The 20,574-nt window shown below is 33.4% G+C and overlaps 1 protein-coding gene across 1 annotated transcript; it reads right to left on the bottom strand.

Moving 5' to 3' along the window:
• Nucleotides 1-14,429: 14,429 nt before the first annotated feature.
• Nucleotides 14,430-20,564, bottom strand: LOC127704160 (S-phase kinase-associated protein 1). Its single transcript, XM_052208061.1, has 5 exons — nucleotides 20,412-20,564; nucleotides 19,581-19,677; nucleotides 18,619-18,833; nucleotides 18,007-18,147; nucleotides 14,430-15,668 (listed from the first exon to the last, which is right to left on the bottom strand). Exons 2-5 carry the CDS (start codon nucleotides 19,675-19,677, stop codon nucleotides 15,633-15,635), a joined length of 489 nt encoding a protein of 162 aa, XP_052064021.1. The 5' UTR covers nucleotides 20,412-20,564; the 3' UTR covers nucleotides 14,430-15,632.
• Nucleotides 20,565-20,574: the final 10 nt, after the last annotated feature.

Raw genomic sequence — 20,574 nt, 5'->3', positions numbered from 1 at the left:
GTGTTCCTCGTTTCTCGTTTTTCATATTGATTAGACCGTCCGTTTTCCTGTTTGAATGGTTTTACTCTAGTCATCTTTGGGGCCCTTTATAGCTTGCTGTTCAGTGTGAGCCAAGGCTCTGTGTTGAAGGCCGTTCTTTGACCTATTATGGTTTACTTTTTGCAAAATTGTGACCAGGATGGAAAGTTGTCTCATTGGCACTCATACCACATCTTATATCTATTGTCATACTGCCAACCTCGTTCAACTTCAAATATTTCATAAACACGCCAGGAATTCTATATCGTACATTTATTTTTTACCGTTTAACTAACTAACTGCAAGTTTCTGTGATTTATTCAAATGGATAAAATCGTTTTTACCATGATGATCAAAACAACTTAGATGATGATGTTGAATGACTAACTGACGTTATCAATTGACTGAGATAATCGCGATTGTCATTTGTACCGTCTATACTGTGTTGTCCCCAAAGTTGTCATCAATTCAGAGATCCGTGTTTGGGTACTGACATGATTTCTTACAGTCGTGTTTGCTTTGAAGTGTTTTAGTCTAATACATCATTGTCTTTTATATGTTTCGGTGAAGCGTTTCTGATGCAGGTAAATACAGAAAAGCGCTTCTCATGCAGTGAATCCATTTTCTAGTATTATTTTCATTTGTCCGTTATAAAATGGAGTCAAATAGTTTGAAAAAATAACTTTTTTGGCCGTAATGTGACAAAGTCATTGTTATGTCACATCGCCATTTTCTGATATCAAACTCGCCATAAAAGCACCGAGACTTTTCTGTGTACTTTATCGGCTGGTTTGTCCTTGAGACACTTTTATTGTCTATATATCTGATCATTTTTCCGTGACAAAAATTATACCATATCCGTTGAAGATTTTAAATGAAACGTATAGTTATTTGACAATGATCATCTTAGTTCTGAAAACGTTTTATTGTCGTAGGAAATTACACGTATACGGCGTATATCATATTGTAACTCTACTGCAATATGTGTTTAGTTTTCTTTTTCAGTGTCCATCGTTTAAAGTTTGTGACACATTGATAAACTCAGGGTTTGAATCATGTGGTACTGCATTTGTTTTCGATATAATAAATCAAGTCAATTCATAGGGTTTAAACAGCCATACTTAACTACCCGTACGAAATTATGAGGCGTATTACGCCTGGAAATCTGGCGTAAATCAGGCGTAAGTGGTGGTTACGTGTCCAGATCTAGGCGTAATGGAGCAGGAAACGTAAATTTGTAGCATTAACAGGCATAGAAAAAGTGGTAAACCTGGCGTAAATTAAAATAATTATAAGCAAGGCGTAAATTTTCCTACGGGCGTAAAACTGTTGGAAAGGCGTAAATCATTATACCCATAATGCTTTGTTTAAAGGATCATGGGAATTTTTTTTTCAAAATTTGGCTCTTTGGTATAAGCTTGCAAGAATTGGACATATTGCAGCTTGATATGTTCAGGGGAGATTTTCTTTTTTGTGCTTTTTGGAAGAATTTGAAATTGGAATTAAATTGATAAATAAAAATTGTGAAATGAAAGGAAAGTAGTATACATGGTAAATAATAATTATGTGAGTAACTAAGTTATCTAATTTTTTTTATTTTTTAACATAAATTTCAAATTCTGGAAACCTCATCCTTGAATAATAACATTTAAATCTTTCACAAGTTAAATTGGAGTTACTATCATTGATTTTTTTTAGTTCAAATCATTAATGACATTATTTTTCAAAACAATTTAGTCAAAATGCTAGTTTTATTTCAAGAAAAACTAATTGTCATAATTCTTATTCAAACTTAAAACTTATTTGAGCCAATGTCTGTCTGATATGTATTTATTTACACTAGCTTCTTCAATGGTTAATATTTCAAGTTGTATGTCAAACAAGGAGAAATTTAAGCAACAGTACAAGTTTGTATCAAATACACAAAGAACACAGCTAGGGTAATACACTGACTTAAATTAAGTGTAGTATTATGTAAGGATATTACGCCTGGTTTTCTGTCGACCAGGCTTACTCAGCGTAGAAAAGATTGTTATAAATCATGTCAGTACCGAAGTACTGACTACTGAGCTGATGCTAAATGTTTCGGACGTTTATCAATTTGAATTTCAATTCATATACAATATTGTCAAAAAGGGTAGAGTTCACTACATACGAGTGAAAGATTTAGCTACCTATACCACCAGGTGAAACCAACTATTTTCTTCGGGAAATGTTTGTTCTTAGCTAGGAAAGTGACAATTGTTTTCCTGTCGTTCCTTTCCGTTGGTTGATATAGCATGGTTTTTTTTTCAGTTTTTATTATTTCCTCCTTTTAGAATCTAACTTGGAGTTCGGCATTTTTTATTCTTATGTCGTGAATAAAGAATTATTCTTTTAAACATTACGTTGAACATATCATTTTGTGAGGGAATTCGATCTTTGCCCTATCGCGGTTCAGCTAATCCGAAATGACCACCATACAATTAAACCCATAACTATGAGGGGATATTTGCAATGCTTTAGAAAGGATTTTGTATACAAAATTGTGTCAAAAAAAGTATTTCTTAACCAAAAAAATAAATGAAGAATGTGTTCTTGGGACACAAATGCTCCCGCTTGTAAATATACAGCAAATTCTGCAAATTTGATATGTGTTTGGTGGTTATAAGCTTTGTGTACAAGTTATAGCTGAGGCAAACTGAAAAAAATTAACAATTTTCCCATTTATAAAGGAACATAACTCGAGAACGGTGAAAGTGATACTATCCAAATTCAAACATTTGTCATTTCGGGGCCTTTTATAGCTGACTATGCGATATGGGTTTTGTTCATTGTTGAAGGCCGTATGTTGACCTATAGTTGATAATCTCTATATATGTCATTCAGTCCCTTTTGGAGATTTGTCTCATTGGCAATCATACCACAATTTTTATATTGATCTGAGTTTGGTGGTAATAAGCATCGTGTATAAGTATCATAACATTTGCTTGAGGCAAAACAACGTTAGATTGCGGAAACTGCAAATTTGCCATTTTTTCCATTTATAAAGGGACATAACTCAAGAACGGTGAAAGTGACGCTATCCAAATTAAAATATTTTGATTTGTGTTTGGTTGTAATAAGCGTTTTGTATAAGTTTCATCACATTTGGTTGAGGCAAACTAAATTTAGAGAACGGAAACTGATTTTGGGAAGTACGGGCGGATGTACAGACGGACAAGGATAAACCTCAATGCCCCCTCCGCCCCCTAAGCATAAAAATTGAATAAATTGTAAATGACCTCAATAGTTTTAACGTTAGAGCGAAAACTTCCTGTTATTTTCAAATTGTCTGTTAAAGGGGCATTAGCTGTCAAATTCATCTTCACAATTCTCTTATTTGATTTATAACATACTAAAACGTATATCCAAATTATAAAAAGTCTAAAATGATCAATTAACGATGCACGGATTCGATAATATGTATCAACATTTCCTGTGTATTTTAGTGCAGACACCATCTTTTTTACCATCGAGGTTACCTCCGAAGACTGCCGACGGTCATATAACCCGATATAAACATAAACAAAGATATAAATATATAGCTAACTCATGCAATTGAATTTTTCTAGGTCTGTTTGATTTCATGTTATAGTTTTAAACCATATGTTTATAATAGTTTTACCTGTATAAGAATGACTTTTACAGATTGAGTCAGATTTAAACAGTTAACCAAATGGTTTGCCCTTGTTTCACATCCAATGTTGACATTCTTTTCTTTTCGATAGCTGAACACGCCTAGTTCATGCGTAACCCATCTCTAGCTTAGGGGTTTAATTGAAGTTCACATGAAAACGGATTGATTGAGGTCGAATTATTCACTTGCAAGTGAATAATTCATTAGCGATGATTCTCTGCTTATTTTGACAAAGCTGAACCAAACTGGCTGCTTAAAGCGAATTATTATATCACTATTTCACTTTTATTAATGATTGAACAAAAAAAATCATATTTTTTTATATATATATATCGTAGCTAATGCCCCTTTAATGATCGTGAAACAGAATTACTAATGTTTGTTACATGGATGTTCGGAGCGGGGGTTTAACAATACTTTATTGTTATTGACACAAATAAATCAAAGAGCTGAAAGCTCTGAGGAAAAATGACGCCACTGTCTCTAATATTGTGATATTTTTTATGCAAGTCTTGATTTTCACATACCGTAATAAGTTTAACATTGCAACATGTCTCGTAAGCATATAATTGATATTCGTATATGTGTCTGTTTTTTCAGTACAAATGAATAGGTCAAGACTACCTGAATGATCTACAGTATCCAATTACTACTGGCTATTTTTTTTGTATAAATAAATAGGTCAAGACTACCGGAATGATCTACAATATCCAATGACTACTGGCTGTTCTTTTGTACTGTAAATTCAGAAATTATTGCGTGCATTTATTATTGCGATTTTTTAAAAATGGACAAGCATGCGATTTTAATTATTGCGATTTCAGAAAAATCTACATACAGATCTATGTTTTAGTCATCAAAATGCGAGTTTTCATTATTGCGATACTCACCTAGTCGCATTATTCGCATTAATAAAAAATTCGCAATAATTTCTGAATTTACAGTATTTAGACAATAGTATAATATTGTTTTACTAGTTTTATTTCACCTTGAAGATAAGACAAATAGGGATACTCCTTCGATTTTTTTTTTCATGTCAGTCAGGTCGCTTTATATGAAACTTGAAACCACTTCTTATTTTATAACAACTCTGCCCTTGACCATGTTGACCCATGTAATTGATATTCATTCTTTAACCATATATCATAGTCAGTTAGTTTTGATTTTGCACTCCCACACCACCTTTCATGTCTTTCAGGTCAAATGTCTGTCTCCATTTAAGTTAATGACATTGAACAATCATGGTATTAAACACAATTTCAATAGTGATAATGCTGTTCTCGTGGGTCACCATATATTCAACTTGGGTAGCATTCCAGTTATTGAACTAGATCTTTAGGAATGGATCTTATAATTAAATATGGAGCCATGGTATGGGACTCCTACACGGTAACAAAAAAAAACAAGCTTGAAAGGATATAATGTCAAGCGGCATAATCTATCACCAGAGATTACAAGTCAAAAGAGGATGGACGGGATACGTCTCTAAAATGCTTGCTGAACTGGAACTACAGCAAGATCTCCAGACAAGACGAACAAAGCGTTGAAGCCAGAAGTTAATATTTATGTAAAAAGTAGTTGAGGGGCTGATTCCCGCTATTGAACCATACTGTCATTCTATAATATCATTGCGTAAGTATTTCTGTATTGGCCTTGTTATTGGTCCATGTCTTGGGTGTATTGGTCTGAGGCGAAGCGGAAGGCCAATACTGCTGGCCGAGAACCAATAATAAGGCCAATACAGAAATACACATAATAGTATCTTTATTAATTAACTACAGTGTTACAATATTTTTTTTTATTTCATTTCACAAGAGATAAACATTTTTACCTTGAAGTGGAACTATCCAAATCTCAGTTTCTTTTTATAAGATGCAATATCTAATGATTCGGTGCCGTTTGAAGTATCTTCAGCCTTTTCTCATCTGATGAATTTTTCTACCCTTTCCAGTCACTATAAAGTGTTACAACTTTAATTTAGACACAACACATAAATAGTAATTGGAAAGATACTGCCATTGCATGTGTAATGCAAATATATTTAAAAAAAAATAATGTAAGAGTTGAAATTGATACAACTATCCATAAGCCAATTGACCAAAGAACGAAGATTTGCACAATTACAGAATGCATATGCCTGGTTCGGGTTTAAAAATAAACGACCGTTTAAATACAAAACATGAGAAGCGACAGTAAACAGTAAAAATCGATTTGTACCATCGACATGATGAAATTATGAGGTCGTCAAGAAATGAACTTTGTGATAATTTACTCGTTCCCCAAACCTGAAATAATCCCATCGTCTACTTTCAAAATGCTTTTAAAATGAATGGGACCGTCTTTAACCTAAAATATATGCCATACTGAACGTTTCAGCTTGTTTATGGTGAGTAAACCTGCGTCTTACAAACAACTGTTTACTTTCAGTTTGAGTTTATCGTGACTTACGATCTAAAAACTAGAGACGTTCCGAAATCCTGTTTTGTATAGCCTGGGATCCTGGCCAACTGCTCGACGAAGTATTAGATTGGGTCAGGATGCCAGGCTATGTTTTGTAAACAAAGATTCATACGCACCGCGTGGGTATAACCGTATTACTAATTTCCGATTTTTAAAATCTTCGTAAATCTGGATAAAGACCAGTTTCTATCCAATGGATATCAAAATGATTCCGATTTTCACTTTTTTTAATGATTGTAAAGTTGAAATGGCATGAAAGGCTGACATTATTTAGGAGAACTATTTTGTCTAGCGATTGCTGATCATTGGAGGGTTAAAAGTCCAACGCCATAACAAAACGGATCTATTTATCATGAATATACATACCGATTGTTTACGATTGTAAGACATGTGCATAAAAGTGAAAGCTCGAATAAATATGAAAAATAGAACAAAGGGATAGCTCCAGATACAATTTAACAACAAAAAACATATGGACAGGTCAAGATATCTTTTTGGTAAATAAAATAAAGTATGTAAACTGGTTCCCGTCCGACTACAACACGTTGTTCGAGTGTTGCGTAATACAAGCAGATTCCAGTTAGTATGTAAAATAGTAAATATGAAACCGAGTGCGGAAGGCGGAGGTAATAATCGACTTCCGTAAGTTCTGGTCAATGGTATCGGAAACATGCCGCTGATAGCGTCATTTTCCAAAAATAAAAATTTAAGACTCCAAACTCTACCTCACTTTTACAGACTCTGTTCAGTAGTTCTCTTTTAAAGAAACATTGTAATTCGTTTGGCAGGAAATCCCTTCCATAAAGTGAAGTGTACTCTTAGCTTTACAGGATTTATAAACGTGCAGTCGCTGTAAAGAAGTACAATATGATGCCTTGTGAAGGGCGCTTGCCAAGCTCTGCGCGTTAAAGAAGTCTTGACATAACTCTTTGGGGGTCTGTAGGTGGCCTGTTTCAAGGCAAACTTTCTTTCCTTATTCAAATTTTCTAGTGGCAGTCCAAATTTAGACAAATGAGGCCGTGAATATTAACTTTATCCTAAAATATCAATAAAATGCTCCGCTGGGGCGCAGCTTGATACGACCGCAGAGGTCGAACCCTGAACAGTTGGGGCAAGTATGGACACAACATTCAAGCTTGATACAGCACTGAATTTGGATTGTGATTAAATATTTGACACAGCATAGGTTTCTGACACAGAATGAATGTGGTCTAAGAACTTAAAATTTTTTAATTTACCTATTCAAACCATATCATTATTATTTGCTTTTATATATAAATCAGAAATAACCAATTTAAAATGGAAAATTTTAAAGAAAAAAAAAATCCCTCCACTAAATTTTTTGAACCCCATTATGATTCATCACCCCCAAACTCAATCCCAGCCTTCCCTTTGTGGTATGGTACCTTGCAGTACAATTTCAGAGAGATCCATACACTTGCACACAAGTTATTGTCTGGAAACTAGAAAATGCTTGTTTTTAGGCCCCTTTTTGGCCCCAAATTCCTAAATGTTCAGGGCAATTACCCCCAAACTCAAGCCCAGCTTTCCTTTTGTGATATGGAACCTTGTAGTACAATTTCATAAAGATCCATACACTTACACACAAGTTATTGTCCTGAAACTAGAAAAATGCTTGTTTTTTGCCCCTTTTTGGCCCCTAATTCCTAAAATTTTGAGGCAATTACCCCCAAAATCAATCCCAGCATTCCCTTTGTGGTATGGTACCTTGCAGTACAATTTCAGAGAGATCCATACACTTGAACACAAGTTATTGTCTGGAAACTAGAAAAATGCTTGTTTTTAGGCCCCTTTTTGGCCCCAAATTCCTAAACGTTAATGGCAATTATCCCAAACTCAAACCCAGCTTTCCTTTTGTGATATGGAACCTTGTAGTACAATTTCATAAAGATCCATACACTAACACACAAGTTATTGTCCTGAAACTAGAAAAATGCTTGTTTTTTGCCCCTTTTTGGCCCCTAATTCCTTTAATTTTGAGGCAATTACCCCCAAAATCTATCCCAGCATTCCCTTTGTGGTATGGTACCTTGCAGTACACTTTCAGAGAGATCCATACACTTGAACAGAAGTTATTGTCTGGAAACTAGAACAAGAGTGCACACGCTGAAATGTCTCGCCTTCTTTACTAATCATTGATATTATGTTGATAGTCCTAAATATAAAGCTTTATTACAACTGTCACATAAACTTAACATTAACCAAGTAAACTAAACATTGACCAATGAACCATGAAAATGAGGTCAAGGTCAGATGAACCATGCTAGGCAGGCATGTACAGCTAACAATTCTTCCATACAACAAATATAGTTGACCTATTGCTTATAGTTTAAGAAAAACAGACGAAAACACAAAAACTTAACACTGAGTAATGAACCTTGAAAATGAGGTCAAGGTCAAATAAAACCTGCGTGACTGACATATAGATCATAAAATATTTCCATACACCAAATATAGTTGAACTTTTGCATATAGTATTAGAAAAAAAGACCAAAACTCAAAAACTTAACTTTGACCACTGAACCATGAAAATGAAATCAAGGTAAGATGACACCTGCCAGCTAGACATGTACACCTTACAATCATTCCATACACCAAATATAGCTGACCTATTGCATGCAGTATTAGAAAGAAAGACCAAAACTCAAAAACTTAACTTTGACCACTGAACCATGAAAATGAGGTCAAGGTCAGATGACACCTGCCAGCTAGACATGTACACCTTACAATCATTCCATACACCAAATATAGTAGACCTATTGCATACAGTATAAGAAAAACAGACCAAAACACAAAAACTTAACTATAACCACTGAACCATGAAAATGAGGTCAAGGTCAGATGACACCTGCCAGTTGGACATGTACACCTTACAGTCCTTCCATACACCGAATATACTAGACCTATTGCTTATAGTATCTGAGATATGGACTTGACCACGAAAACTTAACCTTGTTCACTGATCCATGAAATGAGGTCGAGGTCAAGTGAAAACTGTCTGACGGGCATGAGGACCTTGCAAGGTACGCACATACCAAATATAGTTATCCTATTACTTATAATAAGAGAGAATTTAACATTACAAAAAATCTGAACTTTTTTTTCAAGTAGTCACTGAACCATGAAAATGAGGTCAAGGACATTGGACATGTGACTGACGGAAACTTCGTAACATGAGGCATCCATATACAAAGTATGAAGCATCCAGGTCTTCAATCTTCTAAAATATAAAGCTTTTAAGAAGTTAGCTAACGCCGCCGCCGCCGGATCGCTATCCCTATGTCGAGCTTTCTGCAACAAAAGTCGCAGGCTCGACAAAAATGCTATTTTGGGCCCCTTTTTGGCCCCTTATTCCTAAACATTTAGGGCAATTACCCCCAAACTCAATTCCAGCTTTCCCTTTGTGATATGGAACCTTGTAGTTCAATTTCAGAAAAATCCATATACTTAGACACAAGTTATTATCATGAAACTAGAAAAATGCTTGTTTTTTGCCCCTTTTTTGGCCCCTAATTCCTAAAATTTTGCGGCAATTACCCCCAAAATCAATCCAAGCATTCCCTTTGTGATATGGAACCTTGTGGTACAATGTCAGAGAGATCCATACACTAACACACAAGTTATGTCTGGAAGTTACAAAAATGCTTATTGTTGGCCCCTAATTCCTTAACTGTTGGTACCATAACCCCCAAAATCAATCCCAACCTTCCTTTTGTGGTATTGAACCTTATGGTAAAATTTCATGGAGATCCATTCACTTAAACTAAAGTTAGAGTGCGAAAACCAATGTGTCTTCGGACGACGAAGCCGGTCGACGACGACGAAGCCAACGTCATACCAATATACGACCAAAAAATTTTTAATTTTTGCAGTCGTATAAAAAGGCCACAATTTGTTTTTAAATAAATCAATCTCAAAAGTTTTGATGCTAGGTAAAACAAGTATATTCATATAAGAGAACATTAACATAGGTTCAAAAGTCAGAACAAGTTCACCGTGTAGAACGACACATGCGGGGTGTTGCTATGTTCGGCACAGGGTGGCGGTTTCGAAGCGAAGAAACACAATCAAGGGAAGTGAAAGTATCAAATTTTCCTGTTTTGAGAACTGTTAGCACAGAACAATATATTGCAAGGAAAATAACCACCCATAATATAATTCCAGGAAGCAGAATTACATGGTGCTCTGTTTTCTCAAACACCTCCTTCACCCACAAGTTTCAGGTTAAATAAACACAAAGATATGTCTCGCCTATTTGTTATTTTGATAATGCAAATGTTATAATTAAAATAGCAATACTTTAACATGTATGAAAATATTCAAAATCAATGAACCATGACTGAAGGTACAGGGCTAAACAAACTCCATGGAAATGAGATGTGACAATGCTAATACAACTGCAAACCAAATACCATTGACTTTTCATAAGTTGTTCCCTTTAAACAAACCTAAACACAAACATTAACTTGTAAACTATGTAAAAGTTTCAGTCAATGAACCATAATTAGGGGGTGGGGTTATATAATCTCCATGGAAATGAAACTTGCAAATGCCAATACATTTGCATACCGAATATCATTGACTTAACATTAGTGGTTCATCTTAAACTGACCTAATCACAAACTAATACATGTAAACTAAGCAAAGTTTCAAAGTCAATAGACCTAGACTGAGGGGGCGGGGCCAAATAATCTCCATGGTAATGAGATGTGCCAATACTAATACAACTGCATACTAAATATCATTGACTTACCACTAGTGGTTCACCATAAACTATACCTAATCACAAACTAATACAATGTTGATGCCGCCGCCACCGGAAATAGCATACCTATGTCTCGCTTTTTGACTCCGTCAAGGCAAGACAAAAACTTTACTTTTTGGCACCTATTTCCGTATTATTTATATTGAAATGAATTCATGTCATAGAATCAGATCTAATGCTTATAAGTTATATCCCAATAAAAACTTCTTGGTTTTTAACTTAATTTGTCATCAAAATGTAATGTGTCGCAAGGGGTGGCAGATTTTGCTTCTCATGGAGGTGAGGCATTAATTAAAACAGGAATAATTTTGATTTTAACTTTGTCTTTATATCTAAAAGTAAATAGCTTTACTACATGTATAGATTAGAAAACTTCATGTTAAATGCCTTGTCGACAGGAACTGATTTGCAAATCAATCTTTTAGATAACATGCTCTGCAGGGCGCAGCTTGATACGACTGCAGAGATCGTAACCTGAACTATTGGGTCAGGGGCAAGTATGGACACAACATTCAAACATTTACCCATCATGGTCCAATATCCAAAATCTAAATACATGGTTAGATTCAGCATATCAAAGAACCCCAAAGATTTGATTTTTGGTGAAATCAAACAAAGATCAATTTTGGACCCTTGGAACCTTAATGTGGACCGATCTAAAAGCAGGGCCCAAAAAGAAAAAAAATCTTAATACAGGGTTAGATTCGACATATCCCAATAATTTATTTTTTGGTAAAATCAAACATGGTCTCCATTCTTACCGTTTGTATTGTCTTCTGCTTGTTCCCTCTTTTTTCGTCACCAGTATGTAATTTTTATAATTAATCAAATGGACCAAGAATTTGAGTCAAATTTTGTACTGCTTGTTTAAAATACTCGGGCCAAATTTGACCATATTTATCAAGAATGATTCTACAAGGAACCTCATTTGGTTCAGATAAAGAAATAGTATGGCAGCCAAATTAATATCCCATTAATGCCTTCTTTCAACATCACATTAACATGTCAGTGGCGGATCCAGAACTTTTCATAAAGGGGGGCCCGCTCCAGTCATGCTTCAGTGATTCCCTATATAATCAACCAAATTTTTCCCACAAAGGGGGGCCCGGGCCCCCCAGGGCCCCCCTGGATCCGCCTATGCATGTCCTAGTACACGAAATAAGCCACATGTGACAACTTCTACTTTTCCCTTTTTGCACCGAAAGTAAACGAATTGAGTCTCTAGTAATATTGTTGTATCTGTTGTGTTATTTAGGAGTTAACAATTCAAAGCTTCTAATTTAAGAAGATATACTTGTATGATTATGGCTTTGTACTTTTCCATTCAATACATTATTTGGTGCATATAGTTATTAAATAAAAGAACTGAGTTCCAATGTCCCCCGCATTGCACATATTTTATCCATCCATGGTGCAAGGGCAATAACTAAATAAAAATTCGTAAGGGTTCCGCGGAACCCAGTGTCTCGCCTACTTTTGCTGTTAATCGCAGGCTCAACAAAAATGAGGAAAAAAATTAATAAAAATATTCCTCTCTATACTATCTTTTGATTGTAAGTAGCTTCTGTCCAAGTTTGGTACAAATCCAGGATAGTTTATGAATCTAATAAATGTTTTAAAAACTTAAACTGCAGACTGTATGTAATGTTAACTGGAAGAAAAACTAAGTCCATTTATAAGTAAAATACTGAAAAAATAGAACAAAATTTTAACAAAATTTCAACAAAATTTCCTTCTAGATACTAGCTTTTAATCATAAACAAGCTTCTGTCCAAGTTTGGTACAAATCCAGGATAGTTTAAGAAAGTTGCTAAAATTTTAAAAACTTTAACCACAGAGTGAATGTAATGTTAACTGGCAGAAAAACTAAGTCCATTTATAAGTAAACTACGGAAAAAATGGATTTTTTTTTTTACAAAATTTACTTCTGGATACTATCTTTTAATCATAAACAAGCTTCTTTCCAAGTTTGGTAGAAATCCAGGATAGTTTAAGAAAGTTATTAAAATTTCAAAAACTTTAACCACAGAGTGAATATTTGTGGACGCCGCCGACGACTACGACGCCAACGGAATGTAGGATCGCTATGTCTTGCTTTTTCGACAAAAGTCGAAGGCTCGACAAAAAGCACTTTATTTTTGTTCTTTTAAACTTTTTATTAATATTTTAAGAGAAATGAAGGCTTAAGAGCAAATGCAATGTGATTTCCATTATAATTTTTATTTCCAAGGGGCATAACTCTTTAAAAATATTTGATCAGAGCCTCAGACATTGTTGATATAAACCCATGATATAAGTTTCATAAAATTCTGGCAAGATTGAAACACATGAGAGCAATTTTCCATATAATCAATATTTTCATAAGGCATATTTAAAAAAAAAAAAATTGGTCAGCACTGATTTTTGAACTATTCAAGTAGATTGATGATATATATGCTTTGTGTAGGGGACAATAAATAGAGAATCTGTCAATGGGACACAGATGAACTGGGAACATTACTCTAGAACGGTAAAAAGTGGTGCCACCCATTTTCGAACTTGATCACTGTTTTGAGGTAACAAGCATTGTGTATAAGTTTCATAACATTTGGTTGAGGCAAACTAAAGATGGAGAACAGAAACAAATGTTGGGACGTACATACACAGACAAGGGTAACACTTGATGCTCCCCTGCTACATAAAAAGGAAAATCGGATAATTTTACTTACCTTGATAATTTTTCTTTGCTTTGAAACCGTCAACCTGTGTCAAACATAGCCAACACACAGCATGTGGCATTCTACATGGTGATGTTGGAGATGCTCGTAAACACATAATATTTTGCATTTTCAATCCTATAAAACATTGTGAAACTCTTGCCTGCAACCTACATGTATCATCCAAAATGCTCTGTAGCTGTAAGGTTCTTTCAATTCCATAGATTTTTAGTTATGAAAATATTAATCTACCAAGGAACAAACAGAAACCCATACATACTTATAGATCAAAGTTAATGTTTTCACTAATTCAACAATTTCTACTAAGAATTTGAGTTAAAATTATGAACCTCACTATGACATCCAAGATATCAGCTGTAATGTCATAAAAATCATGCAATTTCTGTTTTTTCCCCATTTCTATCATTGAGTGATAGAGATGATGAAAACAATGTGCTGCGTTTGTAACCATGTTTCTGAATATAACTGGCAAATGATTATCATCAATAACCACAAAGATCTGCAAAATTCAACCACACCAGATTTGGCAGTGGCTGCCATTTTTTCATTAATTTTTTTTTTAATTTTATAGCTAGCTTCTATTTACAGAAATGGCAGCCATTTTGGTTTGATGGAATATCAGATTTTTCAATTCAGCACACAGTTCAACAGGTGATTTCTTTTTGCTATAGTTGAGGATAAGTGGTTGATACACACCAAGTAATGGAAATTGCTCAAAGTGATGCTTCTGGCTTCACAGAAGACAAGATGTTTCCTGAAGGACCAGTTTGGTTTTATCACAAGCAAAGCAAACATTAATAAATATTTTAATATAAATTAATGAAAGTTTGAATTGTTTACAAAATGTTTGGTAGTATAACTAAAATACACACATACATGTAAAATAAAATATGAAATTACTGAATCAAACCTTTAACTATGATATCACAACAGAACAAATTAATCCTCCCTTTAGCTTCTCCAATAAAATTTACCAATCTTCATGACAAAGGTGGAGGTAGAAAGTGTTTCAGTTATACAAAATGTAACACAGATCTAATCTTTTCAAAAAGAAATATCTATCTATACATTTGAATATGTAATAAATCATTATTTCTTTTTAACCTAGTCAAAATGTAGCAATTTTTTTGCATATTATACTCAAATTTTTTAAAATACTGCAAACAAAATTTACTTTTTATTTCACAAATGCAATATTATTCTAACAATATACTTGACAATTCCCTTTGTGGAACTCTACCAACAAAAGTCTACTTTCTATTGATATTATATCCCCTCAACCTTTGAAGAAGTTTGGTATGTTTAAGTGGAGGTCACACATTGAATCCAGAGACTGTGATGTCAATTTTAATACATTTAAAAAGATAATTATGTATTCAAGTGTACAATAAATCTCAGATTTAACCCTAGGTAAGGTTTTCTAGTGACGAAAAAACGTTTTCACTGTCATAAACAATATCAACCAAATATTGTAATTCTTTCTGAATATGCAAATTTATTTCCAAGAAGACATATAAATTTAGCTTAAAACCCATGTTATACCATATTTTAAAATGGTGCTACATTTTGTACCTTAGATAATTTTCACATGAAAATATCTTATACAGAAATATATTTTAAATCAACACTTTCAAATACTTTTCCCAAGATCTATTCTTCTTAGTATTGCTGTCAATCAAATCTAAAAAAAATTCTGAAGTTCTTTCTAAATGCATAACTACATAGGAAAACCATGTTGAAACAAACATTTAAATTTAAACAAAAGAAAAAATTAAAATTCACTTTTAAAGTTGAGCATTATAAAAGCAAAACTATAGAAGTAAAGGTTCAAAGGAAGGAACCATTTCAAACTAAACTCAACATGTTCAAGTGAAAAGAAATTCAAAATTTCACTCAGGTAAGTGAAAAGATTTGATATTCTTCTCTGATAAGTGAAAAAAACAGTGGAATTTCTCTACAGTCTCTCTTTATTTGTGATTTTTAGGGGATTTCTCTATTTCTCTTCACACCATTCATTTTCCTTCCTCACCTGAAATAACAAAAACAGCATTAATATCATTTTGTAATTCTTTATCAAGAAGTGTTTTGTCTATCATGCAGATGATTTGTAGGTTATTAAGAAGCCATGCCTTTATGGCTTTTATTAAACAGTGTGTTTTCTTAGAATGATGAATTCAAATACAAGGTTGCTGGAAAAATTTTGTTTAGTGTCTAGCAAGGTCCTCAGTCAACAGTACAAAATGTTTAACTATTTTTTTAACTTATTTTCACACAATCATACTTCAGGCTATTACAGTTTATATTTTTTCATAATTTATAATTGTTGCTAATTCATTTGATTTTCGTTTAAGGTTTTGTACATAAATAAGGCCGTTAGTTTTTCTCGTTTGAACTGTATTACAGTTTTTATAGTTTTATCTTAGCAGTATGGGATTTGCTCATTGTTGAAGGAAGTGCGGTGACATACAGTTCCTAACCTTCTATGTCATTTGGTCTCTGGTTGAGAGTTGTCTAATTGGCAATAATACCACATCTTCTTTCTTATTTTTATATTATACATTAATGGCTAACCAGTTGCAAGGAATCAAATACTGTGAATGATTTGGATTGCAATAACAAATTATGTGAAACTGTTCTCTTTCACCGTTCTGCCAGACAGAAAGAATCAAAATAAGAAGCAACTTCTCCCTTTAGTTTTCAGTAATGTGCCTAGCTTTACAACACGAACAAGAAAGTACCTTGTTTGGGTCTAAGCTGTATTTCTCATATCAATTAATATCAGGTACCTCTGTCTTTGAAAGAGCGTTACATGATATTGTTAACCAACTAACTTTTGCAAGTGATTTAATTAAACAAAATTGGCTAGCAAAACAATATGCAAATATAAATTTGGGTTTTTCTCATATAAAAATACATCAATAAAATTATAATGTTGTAAAAATAAATACTGTGGATTCATTATTATTAATTTTCATTGATTTCTTGGATAAAGGTGAACCACAAATTTAAATGTTCAATGATGTAAAATTTTCTATAGATTTGCATACAGACTTTGGCAAATCCATAAAATCAAATGTCTAAGAAAATACGTTTTTTCCTCAATCCACGAAAATTGGTATACATGAAATTTGATGAATCTACATTAACCACTATGTCGGTTAGAATGAAATAGAAGCTAAAAATAGAGTTGACAAAAACAAGTTGGTTTGAACAAGGATCCGGAAATTGTTCCAGACAATTTCGGTCATTTTGAGATGTTTGAAAAGTTGGTGCCCCTTTTCAAATTGTCAATATCAACTTGACTATATTCATAGCATCAACGAACATGACGAACTTGTATTGCTGTTTCATCGCATTTACTAAGTAAATGTCTTACCATTACCATGAAGGACAGTTTAGGGAAGGCAACAGTCTAAAATTGAAATGATTTTAATGACTCAAAATGGTTAATTTCTCAGACATTGCTTACGTTTCTTTCGATTTGACAAAAGTTAAAACCGGAAGTTTGCGATATTTTAAAGTACGAATAATTCCAGATTCATTTCCAGGATTTGTTTTGTTTATCAAATTGACAGGAAATCACCAGCTTTTTATGGCTTTTTTATTTTATTACCTTTAAAAGTGTTTGAATATAACAGATAATAGTTGCACTAGTTTAATTTAGCATGAAATCAATTTGCATTTTACGATTAAATATTAAATTTGCTGAACACAATTTCACCCATGCGTACTACATAGTAAATAAAGCACATGTGTTACTCATGAAAAAATACTTTTTTCTACGTAAATTTAGATTTAATTCTTAAATCAGAATTGATGACTGTCTTTGATGAAAAGTAAATAAATAATGAATACACTTGTCAGGGAACTTTGTTTTAAAGATATTATTCTGAGCTTGTGATCACTGTCAGGTGTGAATTGAAACCACAGGTAAAAAGTGATTAGCGATCATTAGCCAATCTTTCCCGGAGGCATTGATATAGATAGTAGGAGGGCCCTCAGGATTATCAAACTACTGTAATGGCTGTTTTATTACAGGAAAAGGATTATAAACAAAAACAAGTGATCTCAAGTGCAAAATGGCGACTGAGAAATCCAATTTCAAACATTGAGTCAATGAAATGACAGAAATTACTTCTGTAAAAAAATAAAATTTGTCCTAAATCCCAATTACTCGTTTAGGACAAATAGTTTCATCTTAGGACATGACTGGCAAATATGACCGTTTCCGGATCCTTGGGTTTGAACATGATACAGTAATTGATAGATGTTTGCATATGTCCATTGGGGTAATTAGTAAATCTGCCAATGTCCTTCTGTGAATTCTTTTTTTTTTTGTTAGCTTTAAAAACAAAAATTATACAAACCTGTTCCTCTTCAGCAGGAGTGAAATCATTCTTTATATTAAATGTTTTCCTAATTTCTTCAGGTGATTTCCCTTTGATCATATTTGCAACTGTTTTACATGTGACATCTAGCAATCCTTTAATGTCTAAATAATTAGCTGCCTGTAATGAGAAATAGGTATATGTATGTGTATGTATCTATGCTACTGTTAGTATTTATTTGTGTAAATTTACATTTGATATCCTGCTTACTGTTTTGTCAGATTCCCGTATCCCGATTACACTATGTACGTAAGCAATTCTCATTTTTTTTGTAATTTCCCGTGTCCCACTAGACTTCATTTCCCGTTTTCACGGCACAATAATTTGACTTTCACGTGTCACACTTACAAAAAATAGGCAATCCCGGGGCACACTTAGACCCCAATGAGACCCACTACAGTATCTGTCTTTAGCTGTGATTTTGAGGGAATTTCATTAAATTTCTACTGTTGTCAAGTATAACCCTGCTCGGGAATTTCTGGTTATAAAATCACATGAAAAAGTTGACAATATATAGAAGGGAAAAAGAATTGTTGTTGTACTTAATCTAATTATGCATTGTCCCCTTATTTTGGAACTGCTGAATATTACCAATATTAATTCAAATAATGTCCCTTGATCAACTTTTAGAAATTCAGCATCCCAGGAGCAAATATCATCTGTGCGTTTTTCTTTGTTTTCGTCATCTTCTTGAGGTGGTGGGTCGTCTTTGTGGTATGTGCACCACTGAATAACTTTTTTTAGGATACCAGCATTTACATTAGGCAAGGGTACAGGCTCCTCATCATCCTCATCAACACCCAGATCTAAAAATACACACATCAGACTACCAATAGAAAATACCATATCTTTGTAACATGTATTGTTACTGTAAATACAATCTCCTCCCATGTTCTTGAAAAGTGTTTAGTCTTATTGGATAATTGTTTAAAATATGTCAGTCGAAGATAAATATTCATCAGTCCAATCCTATAATCCTACATGTATTAAAAGATTCCCTCTGATAAGAAATGTGTTTGTAGAGTTTTAAATTAGTCCCTCTGATAAGAAATGTGTTTGTAGAGTTTTAAATTAGTAAGAAAAGTACAACATTGTACAAATTTTTCAAATTTCTATTTATAAACTGATTTTTTAAATAAATGTATCATTATTTTTATGAAAACTCAGGCTGTGCAAAATGCTCTAACTGATGCTCCTGCAATTTAATGATTTATATGCCAATCAATTATGGGAAACAAGACATTCTAGATGATGAACAGCAAATAAAAACTCTTTTTCATTGCATTAGGTTTTGTCATGTCTGTGAATTTGTGTAATGAATTATAAACAGTAACTTTAATGAAGAATTTTTTTCAGTCATGTTTCATACTATTTTTAACAAATGACAAACTATTAAAAATGTTCATATACTGCTTGTATACTGCAAATTTATTCACAAGTTCTTCTACATCCATTATGGATGCATGCTAGCAATAACTCTTCAAATTGATAGATTCTATCAGTAAACTGATCAACAAAGATCACAAACATTTTTTTTTCCTTCATCTGCTTACCTTCTAACATAGTTTTAATTGTAACAGACTGTCTGGCGATCTCAACTTCAATTTCAAATATCTCTCCATCTGAACTCTGTAACTTGATATTAGGCATCTAAAAAATAATAACATGTACATGCACCTGTAATTGGCTTCATTCTTACATTTGTTTTAATTAGAATTAAGAGATAACTGTATTGTATTTGAAGCTTTGTGGACATCCATCGGTAGTTTTATTGTCGCAATTTGAGTTTACCTGGTGACGCGTAGCGCAGAATGCTGTATAATTATGATGTTTTGATCTAACTATGTTGTAAATTTTTTTTTCAAAATAAACTCGTCAGATTTTTTTTTATTTTGACGTCAAAATTTTACCTTTGTGATGGCGGGCAAATAGCGATAAGGTGTGTAAGAAACATGAAAGATGACAATAGAATTAAAAATCAGCACAAAAAGACTCAGGGCAAACATGTTTAAGTGCAAACGGACCCAGGGTAGAGAGGTACAATGGAGAACAGGAATCGGGGCAAACAGATCTGGATTCCACATTTTTGGCAAAATTTTAATTTAAAAATATAATTATTTTCTTCGCCCTTATCTCAGGAACAAGTTGTTGTAAATTTGTATTGTGGGTTTTTTTGTTGTTTATTAAGAGGTAAGGAAATGAATTTATCATTTCAGATAAAAATGACACATGTATCTATATATGTAGATGACTTATCTGAGAAACGGTGTCAACAAAATAGAATGCGCCATATTTGTTGGCAAGAGCATACAAGTCTATAAATCAGTAAATATTTTGGAAAAAAAATTGACTTTAGGACAGTGTATTTCATTTTAAGACATTACTTTGATCTGATGTGCCTATAATTAGGTGTGAAATCTTTGTCTTTCGTCTGGAAACAACACAAAAATTAAATCGGAAACGAGCTGAGTCTAAAATATTCTAGCGCCGTCTATGATTAAGGGGCAATAATCTATTTTGACTTTTGGGTAGTTTTGTATTTTTTCA

Source organism: Mytilus californianus, unplaced genomic scaffold (assembly GCF_021869535.1).
Source record: "Mytilus californianus isolate M0D057914Y unplaced genomic scaffold, xbMytCali1.0.p SCAF_6, whole genome shotgun sequence".
Taxonomy (NCBI): domain Eukaryota; kingdom Metazoa; phylum Mollusca; class Bivalvia; order Mytilida; family Mytilidae; genus Mytilus; species Mytilus californianus.
The sequence above is the reverse complement of the archived record's forward strand: the minus strand, read 5'-3'. Positions and strand labels throughout refer to the sequence as shown.

Bases quoted from the DNA above. Each gene is read 5' to 3' on its own strand.
- LOC127704160 (XM_052208061.1), bottom strand. From the start codon at position 19,677: ATGCCTAATATCAAGTTACAGAGTTCAGATGGAGAGATATTTGAAATT. The intron at 18,834-19,580 runs GTAAGCAGATGA...GTGTATTTTTAG, and splicing joins AATTAAAACTATGTTAGAAG to ATCTGGGTGTTGATGAGGAT. The intron at 18,148-18,618 runs GTAATATTCAGC...TTCTCATTACAG, and splicing joins CATTATTTGAATTAATATTG to GCAGCTAATTATTTAGACAT.